The sequence below is a fragment of the Carcharodon carcharias genome, chromosome 1 (assembly GCF_017639515.1).
Source record: "Carcharodon carcharias isolate sCarCar2 chromosome 1, sCarCar2.pri, whole genome shotgun sequence".
Taxonomy (NCBI): domain Eukaryota; kingdom Metazoa; phylum Chordata; class Chondrichthyes; order Lamniformes; family Lamnidae; genus Carcharodon; species Carcharodon carcharias.
The window spans coordinates 143,533,676-143,553,290 of record NC_054467.1 but is presented as its reverse complement, the minus strand read 5'-3'; the positions used below and the strand labels follow the sequence as shown (position 1 = coordinate 143,553,290).

Below are 19,615 nucleotides of genomic sequence, written 5' to 3'. Positions count from 1 at the left end.
GGTTTGAGGAAGTGAGAGACCTTGGAGTACATTTCCACAGGTCACTGAAGGTGGCAGGAGTGTGGATAAGGTGGTAAAGAAAGCATATGGAACGCTTTCCTTTATTAGATGAGGTATTGAAGACAAAAGCAGGGATGTAATGATGGAACCATATAAAATGCTGGTTAGGCCACAGCTGGAATTTTGTGTCCAGTTCTGGTCACCACATTACAGGAAGGATATAATTGCTCTGGAGAGAGTACAGAGGAGATTTGCAAGAATGTTGCCAGGGCTGGAAAATTGTAGCTATGAGGAACAACTGGATAGGCTGGGGTTGTTTTCCTTAGAACAGTGGAGGCTGAGGGAATTTGAGGTGTACAAGATTATGAGGGGCATTAACGGGAGATACCTGTTTCCCTAGCTGAGGGGTCAATTATCAGGGGGCATAGATTTAAGGTGATTGGTAGAAGGATTGGAGGGGGCATGAGAAAAAGATTTTCACCCAGAGGGCAGTGGGCATCTGGAATTCACTGGCTGAATTGGTGATTAAGGCTGAAATGCTCAACTTACTTAAAAGGTACTTGGATCTGCACCTGATGTGCTTTCACCTGAAAGGCTATGGACCAGGTGCTGGAAATTGGGATTAAAATTTTGCAGCTAGTTTGTTTTTTTCTCTTTTTGTGGCTGGCGAGGACATAATGGAGTAAATGATCTCTTTCTGCACTGTAGCTTTTCTATGATTCTATGGCTCTAACTCCTGCAGCAATAGCCTACAGCTGAGGTAATTGGCTTCCAAAACCACAACCATCTTGCTTTGTGCTATGTACGACTCCAACCAGTGGTCAGATTTTCCCCTGATTCCTAATAACTTCAATTTTCCTCTTTGATGCCACATTTGATCAAATTCTGCCTTGATGTTGAGGGCAGTTGTTTTTACCTCATCTGGTTTTAAAAAAGAGTTATCATTACAGACCTTCAAAAAGTATTCAATCCAGGAATACAACTTATGTTATTGTCAGTACTAAAAATGTGAAGCCAATTTTTAACTGCCAAACAGGGGCATGTTTCAGCATGGTTACATTCCCAAAAAGTGGCGTTGGCTTGAGAATCCAACATGATCTACTTATTTATTTAACCCAGTTGGGTTTGTTGGCGAGTGGGGAACCCTGGTGCAGCAGTCGGATAAGTCATTATAATATGCGAACAGATTTTGAATTTAAAGCTGCATGCTGGCTTGAACAGTGAGTGAATGGGTTTCCCGAGCTCTCTACAACTCGCCAATATCAGCTAGGCAAGAACATTGTGGACAGTATTTCTTTAGGGAAACTGGCAGCCTGGGAAGCCTTCAAACAATGAAACTTCATCTACGAGTGTGCTTTCACTGCCTGAAGGGGATTTCCAATTTCTTGGAATTCATTCACCTGCATTTACCTGCTGTCAGCCTTCACTACAACATGAAGGCAACTTATGCAGCTCAACGTTGGACCTCTGGTGAGGAACAAGAGGAGCAGCAACAGCAACACCACCAATAGCACCAGCAGCAGCAGGAGCAACACCAGCAATCTTCTCCTCAGCCACCTGCTACTCTACTGGATAGAGTAAATGGGCACAGAAATCCACTCGAAAGGGGCAAGAGAACCGAAAAGCAAAGAGAAATGATGTGTGAAATGGATTGTGTGGGGAGAAAAGAAGGACAACATTTGTGGAGGGTGATTGTGTGGCGTGGGTATGAGATAGCACAAAAATGAGGTTGAGTGTGAGAGTTGATTGTACAAATAGGGATGAAAGGAGGTGCCTCGAGAGAGCAGAAGAAATGGAGCTGCAAGGTATTTTAATCTGAGGAATGCTCTGCAGAAGAATGCTGGGCAAGTTCAAGTATGAGGATTTGCACCTGAAAGTATGAAGCCACTCACCTTTCCTGCCCTCCTAAATACTCTTGGGGCACTGTCTCCAGGATCAAGGGACTACACTCCTACTGCTCGCATCTTTGGTCACTCCATCTATGCCTGCTTGGTTGGAAAGGCTGATCTCTTGCTCTCATCCTTGACAAACATCATCTTACTGCAGACCCTCAGTTCCAGCAGCAGGACCTCCAGATTAGCATGAGAAACCTGAGGAGCAGCCTTCCCAGGTCTCCTTTCCACTCCTGTGGTTGATCAAACCTCAGGAATCAATGCACATTTTAGCCATTCTGACCTCTATCAGGGTCCCTTTAACTCAAAATCCTTCCTTTGGCAAATTTGGCATTTCATCCCGCCCACCCCCTCTGATTGGCTGGGAAAAATGGAAGTGTGCTGCTAATGCAATCGGCTGAGTTAAGGGCCACAGCAAAGCTTGTACCAGTAGCAGTCGTGTTTCCAACATGTTACTAGCCTCTCCACTGCATGCAGGACCGTCCTGTTGAGATTCTGCCCATGGTTTCGCTGGCAAATATTTAGGTGAACAAATGAAATTTTCATCTGGCAGCCAAGCAAATCTAGTTATGAACCATTGGCCAAGGTTTGAGAATATAATCTTAAAGTTCCAAATTAAGTCACATTTTCCCCCTCTTGCATGCAATCAAACATGCCCTAATTACTGACTACTTTATATTCCTCTGTATTTGAAACTGGGTTAATGGGATGGATCCAAAATATCATGAAAAGCATAAAATGATTTTGACTGGCAAATTTACAGGATCAAATGAAAACAGCGTGATCTTCAAAAACGCCAATTTAATTGAGTCAGGAATATGCTGGTACAGGTATTACAGTGAATTAATATGCTGCACTTACTTGCTAGTTCTTTGTCTCCCTAAATATAAATAATCAAAAGCCCAGGTGGTGCCTAGCTCAAAGCCAATTGAACCTTCAGCTCATTGCCCCTGGAGGATCATGACTCGGCAATATGTAGGCAGACGTAATATAAGATCATGAATATGAATCTTCAAAGAATTGGCAATATCTGCATATTTTGCTAAATTGTACAATTCCCTTTTCTGCATTATGGTCAATGAATATTGCTCTTGGAATTAATATTTTCTGTGCATTGAAATTAGGAACATGGGCGTTGTGTTTTATGCTGTAATTCTTTTGTGCCGGAGTAGCACATTGACAGAATGGTTACTAGCTTATGCCTATGCTCCTAAAATTTCTGTCTTGAGTAAATGTATATATTGTATATTGCCATACTGATTTTGCCAGCTAATTAAATAAGGATTAATAGAGGGTTTCACCCTAAATTTCAAAAGGTTGACTTTTAACGGAAATGCTAAACTAGCAAATGCTGGCTAATAGTTTCACTGAAGCTGACACAGGCCCAGAATAGCTGAAGGCTCTAAAAAGGCCATGAATGTATCCTGGTAACACATGAAGACAAGGGATGGCAAAAATCAATAAGAGATAGGAAGATTATAATTTAAGCTGCAGATGTACCCAAAATGCTATCAGTTTAATTGCAGCAGAAGGGTCTTAAAAAACACAAACACAGTTTACAGCAATGGTACTATAGGGTGCTTAAAGTGTGGGATCTATTTTCTAGGGGGACTGATAGCATACTGGGGCTGGATTTTGCCATCGGCGAGCAGGGGGCAGGGCCCGCTCACTGACAGCAAAATGACATGGGATGATGTCAGGTGGAACCCCCGACGTCATCCAGCCCCATTTAAATTTTCAGGAAGGAGGGGGCACAGCGAGATCAGCTGTCCACCTGCTGACCTGTCAATGGCCAATTGAGGCCATTGACAGGATAATTAAAACAAGTAAAGGACCTGCCTGTCCAACCTTAAGGTTAGCGGGCAGGCCAGGAGCCCCAGCGGGCTTCTGTAAATCATGAAGCCTCATCCGCTGTCGGGATGAGGTTTCATGTAGGGTTTAAAAAGTTTATTAAAATTTCATTGAAATTTATTAACATGTCCCATCTCGTGTGACACGTGTTAAGGATTTTATTATTTTTCTATTTTTAAAGTTTATACAGCTGTCAGCCATCTCCCTGAGTCAGCACTTAGCCTCAGGGAGATGTATGTTCTTTCGTGCACATGCGTGAAAGAGCGCACTCTCGCTTTTGGGGAATCCTACCTGCCCGCACAGGAGGTGCATAGAGCTTCCTGGTGGTTGTCACGCTGGGTGGGCCTTAATTGGCCCACCCAATTAAAATGTTGGCGGGGCCCACTTGTCCAGCGGGGATCGGCTCCCCACCCGCCGGAGATTGGGTCGGGCAGAAAATTCTGCCCCAGGTTTTAAGTTTTGACACTTTATTTTTTGCGTTTTTCAGCACTTTCGTGCCTAATATAATTCTGCCTATCTTCTGAAAGAATTAAAGATATTTGAATATAAAAAAAGTCACTGTGCACAGAATTTTGTAGGGCAAAATTAAAATAACACTTTCCTCTTACAATAATGGAGGAAGGAATGCTATACAGGCATCTTAACTTTTTGCGGCTATTGTTGCCAAGAGTCATTTTTAGCTTATGTAATTCTTTACAACCTGTCAACATGTTTTTTTTCCTTTTGGAAGTGTAAGCTATTACACCGGTCAATCAAGCCATGTACAAAATCATGGTTTATAGGAGCACGTAGGGAGAGCTGATCTTAGTGCTCTCAGGTGCAGCTGGCAGATTGCCTCCAGTCTGGGGTTTGCAAACTATTATACGCTTACTGATTATTAATGTCACTCCTTTATTTCGCTGTGAGTATTGACCGTACTATTATAAGTGGCACGGATTCTCTCAGCAGTGAATCCACAGGCAGACAGGGACCTCAAGCTTGAGTTCAATAAACAAACTGGAAACAGCAAAGTTAACAGAACATATTTGGGCATCACAACTCACACTCCAACAAGTCAACAGATGCAATAAATATGGGAAGCTTTGTGTAATTTGTTTAAGTTCATCACCAATTTTACCCCTGGCGGCACTGTACCGACCTGAGGCCCAGGATCACAGAGAGAACACAGGCCACAGGTCAGTGTAGGCAAGATAAGGATCACAAGGTGGGGGTCACAAGAGAGGGGGAAAGAGGGTCAGAGGCGAGGGCAAGGAGCGGCTTTCAGCGGCCACTCCCTTGTCCAATGTTACGTCCCTTGCTTGGCACAGAGTGCCTGATAGCAAGGCATCTACCCCAACCCACACCCCAACACACCTGCCACCCCCCTCACCCCTTTGTTATCATGGTTATATCTCGGGATTTGTAAGCTTCTTACTCTAGAAGTGGTCTTGTTGGAGATAATCGCCTTTTGTTGAAAACGCATTTATTTACAGAACTATTTACAAAAGTTGTGTAAGACCAAGCATAGCTGGAGCTAATCTCTAAGATGCTTTACACTCATCTTCTCTCAGTGACATCACTGCGACATAGCTCCTTATGCAAAGCTGAATAGTTATTATTAGAGTTAACCCTTTCCTGTATATCTCCCCCCAAGTTCAGTCTTCCCACAAACTGTTAACTTCATGTACTATTTACAATTTCAATCCAACTGCTCCTCCCCCCTCCTCCCCCAAATCACTTTCGCCAAAGGCATAAATCCCCAGCAGAGCTCTCAGTCCTTTTGAAGGATATAGAGGATGTATTTGTTCTCTTATCATCTCCTTGGAAGGCGAACACAGGAATAGCAGCTTCTTATGCTAACTGGCTCTTCGGCTGTGCCACTTATGATGACCTGATTGTAAAGGAAGTGAAGACCTAACAAGGAAAATCTGATTCAAGAAAGAATCCTCCAGACTCAAATGATCACAACCTACAGCTATTACTAAAGTTAATCCTTTTCTCTACTCCACCCCCACCCCACAGGTTCTGCTGGCAAACCTGGCAGGTTTTGCTGGGCGGCCTTCTGCGTGCACGGGAAAACTGTGCAGCCTCCACTAATTTGCGGTGGGCTCAGGGATGATTGGTGTTAATTGGCTCATTAATGAGTCTACTTAACATCCTACTGGTGGGGGCTGAGAAACTCACATCAGCCCATTCTGCCCTCCGACCTAATTGGGTGTCGGGTTTACCGCCATCGGGAGACCGACACAGGGTCTCCCCCATGATTAAGTAAGCCCGGACACAATGGTTTCCGCCACGATGGGCTACATAAAATCCAGCCCCAGTGTCAGTAAAGGGTGGGGCAGTGTGCCACTGGCGATGATTAGGGTGGGGCAGAGAGCCCTGGGCATGAGAGGATTAAAGCCTCTTTATGTGGGCTGAATGGGCACTCCTGCCTTGACAAGGAAGCTTAAAATTCCTTTCTTTACACTTAAATGCTGGGACTCATCCCCTTCCCAGCACCTCTGGCCCCATGTTGAAGCCATCAGGTGCCACCATGTTCAAACGTCTAACCCAAAGGGCAAAGAAGCCCGCTTCCTCCCCATGAATGTTCAGCTCGTTTGCTCAACATAACAGGTTAAGATCAGCACTGAGTGGGAAGGCCACAGGATAAGAGATGGGTAAGTGACTGGGCCCTCACCAGGCTTCTGCCAGGTTGGGGGCAGTTAAGATTGTTAACACTGCAACTATAATTCCTAGAAACTGTTAGCTCAGGTGGAATTGTTCTGCTTTGAGTTTGTGCGTAAGTGTCAGTGGGAGGAAAACACAATGGGCAAAATTTCTACCTCGGCGGGCAGGCACACGCCGGACCCGACTAAGTGTAAAATGACGTGCGATGACATCGGGCGAGCATCCCGAGTTGGCAGCGCACCCGCCATTAAAGGCCATTAAAGTTATAATTGAAAGAAATTTTTCACTGCCTGTCCAACCTTATGGTTGCCGGGCAGGCAAAAAGGCCATGCGGCCTTTGCATTTTTTAGGAAACCTCATCCATGGGCGGGATGAGTTTCCAACAACAAATAGAAATAAAATAAAAAATTTAACATTTCATTAATGATATGTCCCTACTCATGTGACAGAGTCACATGAGTAGGGACATGTTTTATAACATTTCAAAAATCTTTATTTTTAATTTTTCATGTCTTCATCTCCCTGAGGAAGCTCTGTGCCTCAGGGAGCTTTTCCAATGTGCACCCCCATGCATGCACAAATTTGTGCTCTCGCCCTCCTCCCCACCCCCCCACACAGGCAGCACTGAGCAATGCCTCATGTGTTAATTGGCCCTGCCAGTGTGAAATTGCGGTCCAGCCCTGATTGAGGGTGGCGGTTGGATTTCTGACTGTGCCCACCCATCCCCACAGAGCCCGCCCGACGATGGAAAAAATGCTGGCTAATGATCAGCATGCGTGTTGTTCTCTTTTCCTCTCTCTCTCCCCATGCAGCAATTTTTGTTGTCTGAAGGCTCTGCACACAGTATTTCCATGATGCCATAATATCACAATGGGGCAAGTAGAAGAGTCAGGCCCCAAGAACTACCACAGCTATTACAAAGATTGAACCAGCATCATCGGCATTATTAAGCAACACATTCTAAGCACCTAAACTAACTGGCACTTTGGGTGGGATTTTCTGGTCCTGCTTGCTGCAGGGCTGGAAATTCCCGCCTGAAGCCTGTCATATTATCCATCCCACCTACTACACTTCCTGCAGTGGGCGGGACTGGGAAATTTAGGTCCTTATGTCATTCAGTGCTGGCATTACAGTAATGGTAGGGATGGGGAGATATGTGATGTGACCTACAGCTGATAAATTTAGTGGCTGAGACAGTGTAGCAACCAGGATAAGAAGAGGAGTTTCCAAAGAATGCCAAGCTGTCCCAATAAAAAAGTGCCCCACAATTTGCAGTGTGGGTCTCATAAGTTACTTCTGATGTCAAGGCCATTTGTTATGTTGTGATTAACATTTGAAAAAGCAGAGCTGTCTACGAACACCATTTCAGTTAAAAATATGACAATTGTATTAGAAATGATTATGCAATCAGGATCAGAATGTAATGAATAAGAATACTAAAATCTACTGCACCTACTCACATTTGATAACAGTTTATGTTTATATAAGCACCAATTTTACAAATTTTACTGTTTGCTGGGATTGTAAATTTGAAGAATCACAGCTATCGTGTTATAAAATTACAAAACAGTCCAAGGCATTTCACAGAGGAAGAAATAAATGAACTGCAAGCTTTAGAAAGTTCAGAGAGATTTCAGAATGTTCTTGCTAAAGTCTCCACAGGAGGTTGGTTAGCAAAATTAAACCACATGGGATAGGAGGTAATATACTGACAGAAAACAGAGTGTAGGAATAAATGGGCCATTCTCGTGCCGAGGCTGTGACTAATGGGGCACTGCAAGGATCAATACTTGGGCCCCAGCTGTTCACAATAAAAATCAATGATTTGGATGAGGGGACCAAGTATAATATTTCCAAGTTTGCGGATGACACAAAGCTGGGTGGAGATGTGTGTTATGAGGAAGATGCAAAGCAGCTCCAAGGAGATTTGGACAGACTTAGTGAGTGGGCAAGAACATGACAGATGGAATATAATTTGGAAAAATGTGAGGTTACTTTGGTAGGAGGAACAGATGTGCAGAGTATTTCTTAAATGGTGGGAAATTAGAAAGTCCAAATGTACAAAGAAACCTGGGTGTCCTCATCAATAAATCACTGAAAGCTAATATGCAGGTGCAGAAAGAAATTAGGAAGGCTAATGGAATGTTAGCCTTTATCGCGAGAGAATTTGAGTTCAGGAATAACAAAGTCTTGCTTCAATTGTATAGAACCTTGGCAAGACTGCACATGGAGCATTGTGTGCAGTTTTGGTCCCCTTACCTTAGGAAGGATATTAGACTTGTTCCTATGATGGTGGAACTGTGAAGAGGGATTCCTATGAAGAGGGATTGGGATACTAGTCCTGTATTCTCTAGAGTTTTGAAGAATGGGAGGTGACCTCATTGAAACCTACAAATTATTTAAAGAAATAGGTTAGAAGCAGGCAAGATGTTCCCCCTCGTTGGGGAGCCTAGAATCAGGGAACACAATTTCAAAATAAGGGGGAAGCCACTTAGGACTGAGATGAGGAGAATTTGTTTTACTCAGAGGGTCATGAACCTTTGGAATTCTCCACCCCAGAGGGCTGTGGAAGTTTAGTCGTTGAGTATGTTTAAAGCAGAGATTGATGGATTTCTAAATTTCAATGAGACAAATGGATACAGGCACATGTGGGAAAAAGGCATTGAAGTGAAATATCAGCCATGATTGTATTGAATGGTGGAGCAGGCTGGATGTGTTGAATAGCCTACTCCTGCTCCTGCGTTCCTAGATGATCCAAAACAAGGCTGAAGAGATGGGGTTTAAGAATTTGGGCATAAAGGTAGCAAGATGGAGCAAAATTGTAAGAGGTAGTTACAGAGAACAGTACTAAAATGCCTGTGGAATCCACCGCCAGTGGTGAATGTGGAGGGGTAGAGTGTGCAGAAGGTCAGAGCTGGAGAACTGGAGCACATGGGAGTAAAAGTAAGGCTGGAGAAGAAGCCATTGTGAAAAGAGTCAGTATTAATATCTCCTAAAACAACACTGAATTTCAAATAGTGCTTGGTAAACACAAAATTGAAGTTGTTTCAATGTATGAAACCTATCACAAGAGATTTTGATGGGAGGTTCATCAAACTCAAAACAAAATGCATTCACCGAGTATTAGGATCTTTTCAAGAGTGAAGGAAAGTTAAAAGTCATTCTACAGCTGCAACTTGATCCCACTTACACAGTTGTTGGCTAAGAAACTGTTTCCATCTATAAAAGAACCTGTCATGAAGCACATTTGTGAGTCTGGTGATTTGAAACTCGGAACTTGGTGCAGAGACCGACTGGGTCTCTTCAGTGATGGTCGTAATAAAACGGAATCAATCCAAAGGTGGTTAAAATTCTGAAGCAGTAATTACCATTGTTGCAACAACCATAGCCGATGTCCTGTCTGAATGAATGATAACAACACCATTCACTGTCATAAATGCAAAGTGTAGGCTTTGATGTGCTGTATGAGGTAAAGAATCAGCTCAGCTGACTAACTTTTCAACACTGTTTGGAAGATAAAACTGATTTTTTAAATCAGTTCTGAGGAATTACAGAGAGGGCACTATGAGATACCTGGAAAACTAGAGAGAACAGCTGGGGTGAGTGATGAGATTTTACTTTATGGCACGATGAATAGGATCACAATGGAAATGAGGAACCCTCTGAAGTGAGGCCACAAAAAGGTATAACATTGAAGAGAGATAAAATAAGTTCCAAGGAATGAGATATCAAGTTAGACTAATACTAACTACTGTTAACGTTGAAGATAGTGTTTCTAATTCCTCCTTCCACCAATAAACAAAATGTCCAGAGAATCCCTCGAATGCCTATCAGTATCAGTTTACTCCAGAATTATCAAAAGGGGCGCTTCAACTGCAACTATCTGCTCCAGCCCCACTTTCCTGCTGTTTCCTTATATAATCTTCCTTTTCAAATACTTAATTAATCCCATTTTAAATGATCTTATAATATTTGCCTCAGTGACAGATCTTGCTGAAAGATGGTGTTAGCCATTAGTTAGATCCGCTCCTGTACTTTTCAGCGCTAAATTATTTTGCCCTCTAAGTTGCTGAAAGTGTGAGCTGATAAATGCATAGTGAAGGAAACAAGGCGCCCAGGACCTGAATGACAGGGCGACCAATGTGATATCTCTTTTACCAATAAGTTTTAAGGAATTGGGGAATAAACAGTGGAAGGGAAAGGCTTGAATTATCAGGTATAAAGGGAGAAAGAAAGAGAGGGACCAAAAGATTAAATTAAGAGAGAGAATAGAAAAAGAGACATTTTAAAAAAAAATTATTGCAAAGGAACACAGGCCAGGAAATTCGGCAGCCCAGACAAAAGTCCATCGAATTTTGATGGGAGCAGACGATTCTGGTGATGGGTGGGGCCGGAAAATTCCACCCACAATCTGAAGAAATAGAATTCAAATTTTATAATAGTTAATTTTCAGTAGCAGAGAGGTTGCTTGGCAGGTTACTTATCATATTGTTAAAAATATACCTACGTTTGTAGATACTAGCCCTAAATATTTGTGGTGAGTTTTGTGTGTGTCTACCACACAGACACAGCAACTTCAATGCATGTCAATAGTCAAGGACAGCAACAATTTTTTTTTGCTATTTTTGGCTGAGTAACAATTTTTCTAAGCTACTAGCAGAGTGGCACAACAGCAACTTTTGGATATTTGCATTCAACCACTGAAATCAATGGGAATCAGGGGAAAACTCTCCACCACTTGCTGTCATTCTGAACTCAAAGGAAGATGGTTGTGGTTGTTGGAGGTCAATCATCTCAGCCCCCGGGATATCACTGCAGGAGTTCCTCAAGGTAGTGTCCAAGACCCAACCACCTTCAGCTGATTCATCAATAACCTTCCTTCCATCATAAAGTCAGAAGTGGGAATGTTTGCTAATGGTTGCACAGTGTTCAGTATCATTCACAACATCTCAGATAATGAAGCAGTCCATGCCTGCATGCAGCAAGACCATGCATGCAGACAAGTGCCAGAATAATGACCATTTCCAACAGGAGAGAGTATAACCATCTCCTATTGACTTTCAATGGCATTACTGTCATTAATTCTCCCACCATCAACATCCTGGGGATCACCATTGACCAGGAACTTAACTCAACCACATAAATACTGTGGCTACAAGAACAGGTCAGAGGCTGAGAGCTCTGTGGTGAGTAACTCACTTCTTGATTCCCCAACAGCCTGTCCACCATGTACAAGATACAACAGTGGAATGGAATACACACTACTAGCCTGGATAAGTGCAGCTTCAAAAAAAAACTCAAGAAGCTCAACACCATCTGGAACAAAGCAGCCGGTTTGCTTGTCACCGCATCCACCACCTTAAACGTTTGCCCACTGTACCACTGGTGCACCCTACCTGCAGTGTGTACCATCTATAAGATGTGCTCCACAGCTCACCAACCCTCCTTTACAGCACTTTCCAAACCTACAACCTCTCCCTTCCAGAAGAACAAGGGCAGCATGTGCATGGGAATATGACCACCTACAATTTCCCTCCAAGTCACACAGCATCCTGATTAGGAACTATATTGCTGTTCCCTTATTGTCATGGTTTGAAATTCTGGAACTCCCTCCTCAGCAGCAATGTGGGTGTACCTGCATCACATGGACTGCAGTGGGTCAAGAAGGTGGTTTCCATAACATTCTCTTGTAAATTTGAGATGTTCAATAAATGGTTGACATGAATGCATAAGAAAAAAAATGCACCTGCCCCTTGCATGAAGTTCCTGTACTAAATTATTAAATAATGGCAAGTGACATTAGCCTCAGTGTTATTTTGATAATAAAACCTGGTCCAATAACTAAGTGTGGTACAGCATTCCATGTTCTCATGTTGCTTCTACCTTCTGTTTTATTCTTCCAACAAATAATCTTCAGCCATTACCCCAACGATTAGGAATATTCTTAAGTTCTCAAAGCATTTAATAATTTTGGAAATCTTTGCCCAAACTTTTTTACTCTTCTCTATTCTAATAAGGCTTTCATGTTTTGAACTATTTCACAACTCTTTCATTCCTAGTGTCATTCTAGTGTATCTTTAGTGTACTCTATCGCTGTAATGAATCGATCTTAAATTGAGGTGTCCATGTCAGATTTAGTGATCTAGAGAGTACACAATGTTATTAGCCTGAAAATAGCCTGTGCATTACGTTAGTACAAAAGTACTCCTATTAAATTGCACTGCCCTTTATTTTATGAGAGGTATTTATCCAGATATATTTATCTATTAAATGGTTGGTACAATAATATTAAACACTGTATTTGCCTGGCTATTGCATTGATTATGGATCAACGTCATGTTATGGGCAAAATAAAAATTAAACAATCAAATTATCTGGCTAGTGAATCTTTTTAATGCAGCATGCTTAAAAAAAAGGTTTAAAAATTGAAATGCTGTTATTTGGTGTAACAGTTTATTGTATCATCTGAACACATTTCATATGTTAAAGCTAATGTTAATTTAATTCCATTTGATTACTGTTGCAAACTTCAAGTATTTATTAACGCAAGTGGGGTGCAGCCGACTAATTGAGTGATGATTTGGGGGAGGATTCTTCCCTCGTCAGGCGGGCTTGGCGGGGGTGGGTGGGAGCGGTTGGGAAGCTGACCATTGCCCCTGTTTGGGGCAGGATGGAGATGTCACGCTTGTGGGCCAATGAAGGCCTGCCCAGCATGAAACGCGTGTGGCTGCCCTGCCTGTGTGGAGGGGGGAAAGAGGGCAAGAGCGCAAGTTCAAGCATGCGTGCAAGTGGTCGCTGGAAAAGCTCCCTGAGGCACAGAGCTGCATCAAGAGGTGAAGAGTTTAAAACACTAAGAATAAAGATTTTAACAAAGTAATGAAACATGTCCCCTCATGTGACTCTATCACATGAGCAGGGACATATTAATAATGAAATGTTAAATTTTTTATTTTTATTTGCTGTTGGAAACCTCATCCCACCTTTGGATGAGGTTTCCTAAAAAATGCAAAGGCTGTTTGGCCTTTTTGCCTGCCCGCCAACTGTAAGGTTGGACGGGCAGCAAAAAATTTCTTTCAATTATAACTTTGATGGCCTTAATTGGCCTCTTAATTGTCAGCAGGCACACTGCCAACTCCTATGTGTGCCTACCAACCAAAATATCAGGTGAGTGTGCGATGACATCAGGACGCTCATCCAATGTCATCACGCGTCATTTTACGCTCAGTTGGGTCAGGCACGTGCCGGCCCAATAAGTGTTATGTTCTGCCCTTGGAGTTTGGTGAGAGTGGAGATTTAAGTGTTTATTCTATTCTTAAATTTTGCTCTAACAATCTAATCTAGTTGGTAATTAGCAGTAACTGGAAAGTACTGTGTAGGCAGACCAAGTTATTTCTTTCTTGCTGTTTAGACAGGGTAAGCTCACTCTCAGCTGTAGGAACTGAGTAGTTAATTAGGTAACTAATCAGCACTGTGGGTGTACCGACACCACATGGACTGCAGAGGTTCAAGAAGGTAGCTCACCACCACCTTCTCAAGGGCAACTCAGAATAGGCAATAAATGCTGGCCCAGCAAGCGAAGCCCACATCCCATGAATAAATTTAAAAAAAACTGGTTGAATCTGGTTACTGTAGCCCCAGTTCAGTTTACTATAAATTCACTGCTGGGACGGTTTACACCTAAACTGCGCTACGGCTGGTGTCCTCACAAGCTGCCTAACTAGGGAGGTAGAGAGGGTTTTAAACTGTATAGCAGAGGCAAGGGATCAAATTTAGGAAGATGGGTTTTTACATCAATTGCCAATGGGACTTTTAATTCTAGATTTTTATTAAATTTAAATTCCACCATCTGCTGAGGTGGGATTTCAGCCCATGTCTCCAGAGCATTACCCTTGGTCTCTGGATCACTAGTCCAGTGACAACACCACCACACCATCACCTCCCCCTGAGCTCCAGAACTTGCCGCACCCCTAACCAAGCTATTCCAGTAAGGTCCAACACTGGCATCCACCCAGCTATGTAGAACATTGCCCAGGTATCTCCCGCACAAAAAAAGCAGGACAAATCCAACCCGGCCAATTACTGCCCCATCAGTCTACTCTTGATCATCAGTAAAGTAATGGAAGGGGTCATCAATAGTGCTATCAAGCAGCACTTTCTTTGCAATAACCTGCTCACTGATGCCCAGTTTGGGTTCTGCCGGGGCCACTCAGCTCCTGACCTCATTACAGCCTTGGCTCAAACATGGACAAAAGAACTGAACTCCTGAGATGAGGTGAGGGTGACTGCCCTTGACAACTAGGCATGTTTGACAGAGTGTGGCATCAAGGAGCCCTAGCAAAATTGAAGTCAATGGGTATCAGAGGGAAAACTCTCTGCTGGTTGGAGTCATATCTAGCAACTTTGGTGGAAAAGAAGATGGTTGTGGTTATTGGAGGTCAGCCATCTCAGCTCCAGGACTTCACTGCAGGAGTTCCTCAGGGTAGTGCCCTAGGCCCAACCATCTTCAGCTGCTTCATCAATGACCTTCCTTCCATCATAAGGTCAGAAGTGGGGATGTTTGCTGATGATAGCACAATGTTCAGCACCATTCGCGATTCCTCAGATACTGAAGCAATCTATGTCCAAATGCAGCAAGACCCAGAAAACATCCAGGCTTGGGCTGACAAGTGGCAAGTAACATTTGCACCACACAATTGTCAGGCAATGACCATCTCCAACAAGAGAGAATCCAACCATCGCCCCTTGATGTTCAACGGCATTACCATCAATGAATTCCCCATTATCAACATCCTGGTGGTTACCATTGACCAGAAACTGAACTGGACTAGCCATATAAATACCGTGGCTACAATAGCAGGACAGAAGCTGGGAATCATGGGAGTAACTCACCTCCTGATTCCCCAAAACCTGTCCACCATCTACAAAGCACAATTCAGGAGTGTCATGGAATACTCCCCACTTGCCTGGATGAGTGAAATTCCCAGAACACTCAAGAAGCTCGACGCCATCCAGGAAAAAGCAACCTGCTTGATTGGCACCACATCCACAAACATTCACTCCCTCCACCACGATGCACAATAGCATCAGTGTGTGTCATCTACTAGATGCACTGCAGGAATTTACCAAAGCTCCTGAGACAGCACCTTCCAAATCCACGACCGCTACCTTCTAGAAGGACAAGGGCAGCAGATAGGTGGGAATGTCACCATCTAGAAGTTCTTCTCCAAGTCACTCACCATCCTGACTTGGAAATATATCGCCGTTCCTTCACTGTCGCTGGATCAAAATCCTGGAACTCCCTAACAGCACTGTGGGTGTACCTACACCACATGGACTGCAGTGGTTCAAGAAGGCAACTCGCTGCCAGCTTCTCAAGGGCAATTCAGGATTCGACAATAAATGCTGGCGCAGCCAGTGAAGCCCACATCCCATGAATTAATTTTTAAAAAGCAAGTAATTAGGAAAGCTAATGAAATTTTATCATTTATTGTGAGGGGAATTGATTGCCTGTGTAAGGAGGGTATGCTTCAGTTGTATAGGGCATTGGTCAGACCACATCTGGAGTACTGTGTACAGTACTGATCTCTGTATTTAAAAAAGATGTAAATGCATTAGAAGCAGTTCAGGGAAGCTTTACTAGACTAATGCCATGAATGGGCAGGTTGTCTTATGAGGAAAGGCTGGACAAGTTAGGCTTGTATCCACTGGAATTTAGAAGAGTAAGAGATGACTTAATTGAAACCTTTAAGATCCTGAGAGGTCTTGGCAGGGTGGATGTGGAAAGGCTGCTTCTTCATGTAGGATAATCTAGAATTAGGGGGTCACTATTTGAAAATAAAGGTCACTCATTTAAGACAGAGATGAGGAGAATTTTTTTTCTCCCAGAAGGTTGTGAGTCTTTGGAATTCTCTTCCTCTAATGGCAGTGGAAGCAGAATCTTTGAATATTTTTAAGGCAGAGCTAGATAGATTCTTGATTAACAAAGGGGTGAAAAGTTATCGGTGGAAGACAAGAATGTGGGGTTGAGTTACATTCAGATCAACCATGATCTTATTGAATGGAAGAGCAGGCTCGAGAAGCTGAGTGGCCTACTCCTGCTCCTAATTCATATTTATTATATACAAGAACTGGCATAGTATTAGTTTCGCCTATACAATTACTTATTTTGTAATATTAGCCTTGTACTGACAGAGCATGAAAAGATCGACAATGATAATCAGCCACTGAAAACTTTATTTGCTAATAATATTACCAATATATCTGAGGAAGTTTATGTTCCCCATCAAACTTGATTTTTTAAGCACACCTCGAAATGGAGGCCAGTGTCTGCCTAAATCAGGTGGGAGCTTTATTGCAATATTTAAATCAAGGTCTTCTGCTGTTTTTTGAGCTCAGATGCACTTGATGTGTTACAATATTAGTCATGTTTCCTGGTGCTTTGTGAACACTATGGTTTCATTATTGTCTTGTAACTAATCCCAGGTGTTCCCTATTCCTTTTTCGATACTCCATTAAAGTGCCATTGAAATGGTGGCATTTTGAAGCTCATGTTACATTCAAAAAGATATATACAGTATTTTAAATTAGAACACTGGAAAGCATCAGTCTGCAAAAACTGAAGAGAAAATGATTCAATTTAAACATCTCACTTTACAATAGAAGGACTACATCCTTAGTCTAGTGTCTTTTTAGCAGTACAATCAGTGGCTCATTGACAAGCCCATGAGGATATGAAGTCTACTATGTTGGAACAAGCTTAGGTTAGCATATAGCTTATTACCAACTCATTTTATTCAAGAGTTGATTTAAAGCACTAGTTCTTTAGATCTTCACTCTGCACTTCCCCAAGGTGCCCAATTTCTTTTTTGCTTTGCTGAAGCTCCCTATATTTCTGAAGAAGTCAGCTGATTTCTCTTGCAGTCTGTCAGCCAAGTAATTTATTGTTTTGCTGAGAAGCTGCATTAAAGAAATTTAATGGACTGGTAATACACACTTATAAGACTAATGACATTTTATCAGCAATTAGAATATGTCCCTCACCTCAATATGCTGATAGTTTGATGTAGCAACCTTAAATATACCTCTGCTCTTTAGAGGATTTTAATTGACTTTTAATTTGATCTTGGTTCACATTAAAAAGTTAATTCATATATACAGAAAAAAGTAGAAACTGAATAGCAATTCAGTTACTAATTACTTTGATTGAAACGCTAAGTCAGATGCATGTTGTACAAAGTTTTACGTCAGGTTTACATCTCTTCAACCACATTTTAGGTCAGTTTAACAAAACTGAAGATCGAGTGAACCAGAGGTGGGTCTCACCTGCATGTGGTCAGTATTTATATCAGGGGTGTATGAAATGGAAGCTTCTTCAAAGTTCTATTGGTAAGTGTACTGCAGAATTGAAACATACAGGCTTAGATGGTCCAGGTATATGCTGAGTTAGTTGATTGCTGATGGGACAGTAGTTAGCATTCTGCAACTGGTTACAGGACTGTTCAATTAATGAGAGGGAAGTTAGTGAGGGTTTCAACTGCTGATCATTTTCTTAGGTTTACGAGAGTGAAATTGGACATGGGCAGGAGCTCAAAATTCGCAGCATTGCATTGGTCATCCATTATATGCTCTGCCAGGATTCAGTTCCATTGACTTCAATAAAGTTGAATGTCAACATTGTCATATAAAATGGACACCTAATACAATTCAGCTTCTTGGGTTTCCACTCCTGTCCAGTTTCGTCCACGTACACCTTTTTTTGATTTTCTGGAAAGCATGGAGGCCAGGCAGGGACAATATTGATGAAGGCTTGTTTATTTGAGCAAGGGATAAGAAGGTGCCTGGAACCTAGGAGAGGAGGGGAAGAGGAGAGTAAATTATAAAACAGAAGAGCCATGCTACTGTAAAGGGTTAACATCAAGAGCACCAGATACTGATGTAACTATGATATAATGTAACATGACTAGGTGACTGAGATCTGATGGGAAGCAGAAGTACAACATTGTGTAGAATGCTGAGATGTATATAGCTCTGTAAATAAACAAGGCTTTTTTTTAACAAATAACATCTATGGTAGCATTCTTAGGGTAACAGTCAAACCCTAAAGAAACCCATCTAGACCCTGTTATGATTCCAGCTGATGTTAACACTGGACAAGCCAGATCCCAGAGTGAAACCTGGCTTGGTAGATCCTGCTTTTGTTTTTTTTAAAACTGTGGATGTCAGTCACTGAACACATTCACAAGAGTCTGCCAGTATACTGTTAACACAAGGAATAAAATATTTATTAAACAAGAAAAAAAATGAACTGTATAACACTGGACAAAAAGGTTAGAAAGATTTCAAAACATATACCAGAAAATGATTCAAACTCATACTATTCTTTTTATCCCAGCAACGCTTATGGACACAAAACCTTAGTGAAGATTTACCACTGTCTCAACACCAAGGTTTTTTGCTTGGGTTAGCTCAGTTTCAAACAGTTTTCTTCCGGCGGACTTCAGAGCATTTGCTAGATGCTTTTCTTCAGCTGGTATCGCTCCCTGAGACATCCAAAAACTACAATCTAAACTCACTATTACTTCAGAGCAAACACGAGTCCCCTAAACTCAGTTCACCAGCAGGCTTGCAGGATTTCTTATTAGAGAGATGAGACCTTCTGCCTGCACTCTCTGGTTAACACACACTAACTGACCACCCTTCTGTGTTCCCCTGTCTCTGTGTGTGTCTCTAGACCCCTGCTGCTGGGCAACAGCATAGTTTCTTTTTCCACTTTATGATTTTTTTTTTAGTTCACAAAACTACTATCCCCTTGGTAACCCATCTATTCACTTCAAGAGTTGTAAAACCTCATTAAAAATGCATGTATTCAAAGAGGGCCCAGACTCCCCAGCACCCAGCTTACAAAAACCTCTAAATGAAACTAAAACCAGGTTTCACCTTTCTTAACACCCAAATACAAAATATAAGTTAAACTTAAAGATATACATTGTTTCTAACAACCCTGAACTCAAGATGAAACATAGTGGCAGCAAGCAGATCGTGAAGACTCAGAAAAACTCCAAGAGAAGACTGCAGACCTGAAAGACATATAAATCCTTGGAAAAAGGACAAGAAGGAAAAAAGTTAAAAACTCACCTGAGCATGGAGCATCATGGGTGCTGCAGAGACAAGCAGGCACATAGGTCTGGAGTCCAGATAGCAGTGAGTTCAGATCACAATCTACA

General features: G+C 42.2%; 1 protein-coding gene across 6 annotated transcripts in view; it reads left to right on the top strand.

Annotated features, from left to right (window-relative positions):
* LOC121282359 (BTB/POZ domain-containing protein KCTD8-like) overlaps positions 1–19,615 on the top strand; it is a 346,025-nt gene that overhangs the window by 188,384 nt on the left and 138,026 nt on the right. For 2 of the 6 annotated variants that reach the window (XM_041196089.1, XM_041196108.1), the window contains exon 3: positions 17,702–17,723. The exons of 3 other annotated variants lie outside the window; for them this stretch is intronic. In XM_041196089.1, the coding sequence (XP_041052023.1) occupies positions 17,702–17,723 (22 nt within the window). Of the gene's footprint in view, positions 1–10,064; positions 10,103–17,701; positions 17,724–19,615 lie in introns of all 6 variants that reach the window. One more of the 6 variants, XM_041196074.1, reaches the window with a different exon arrangement.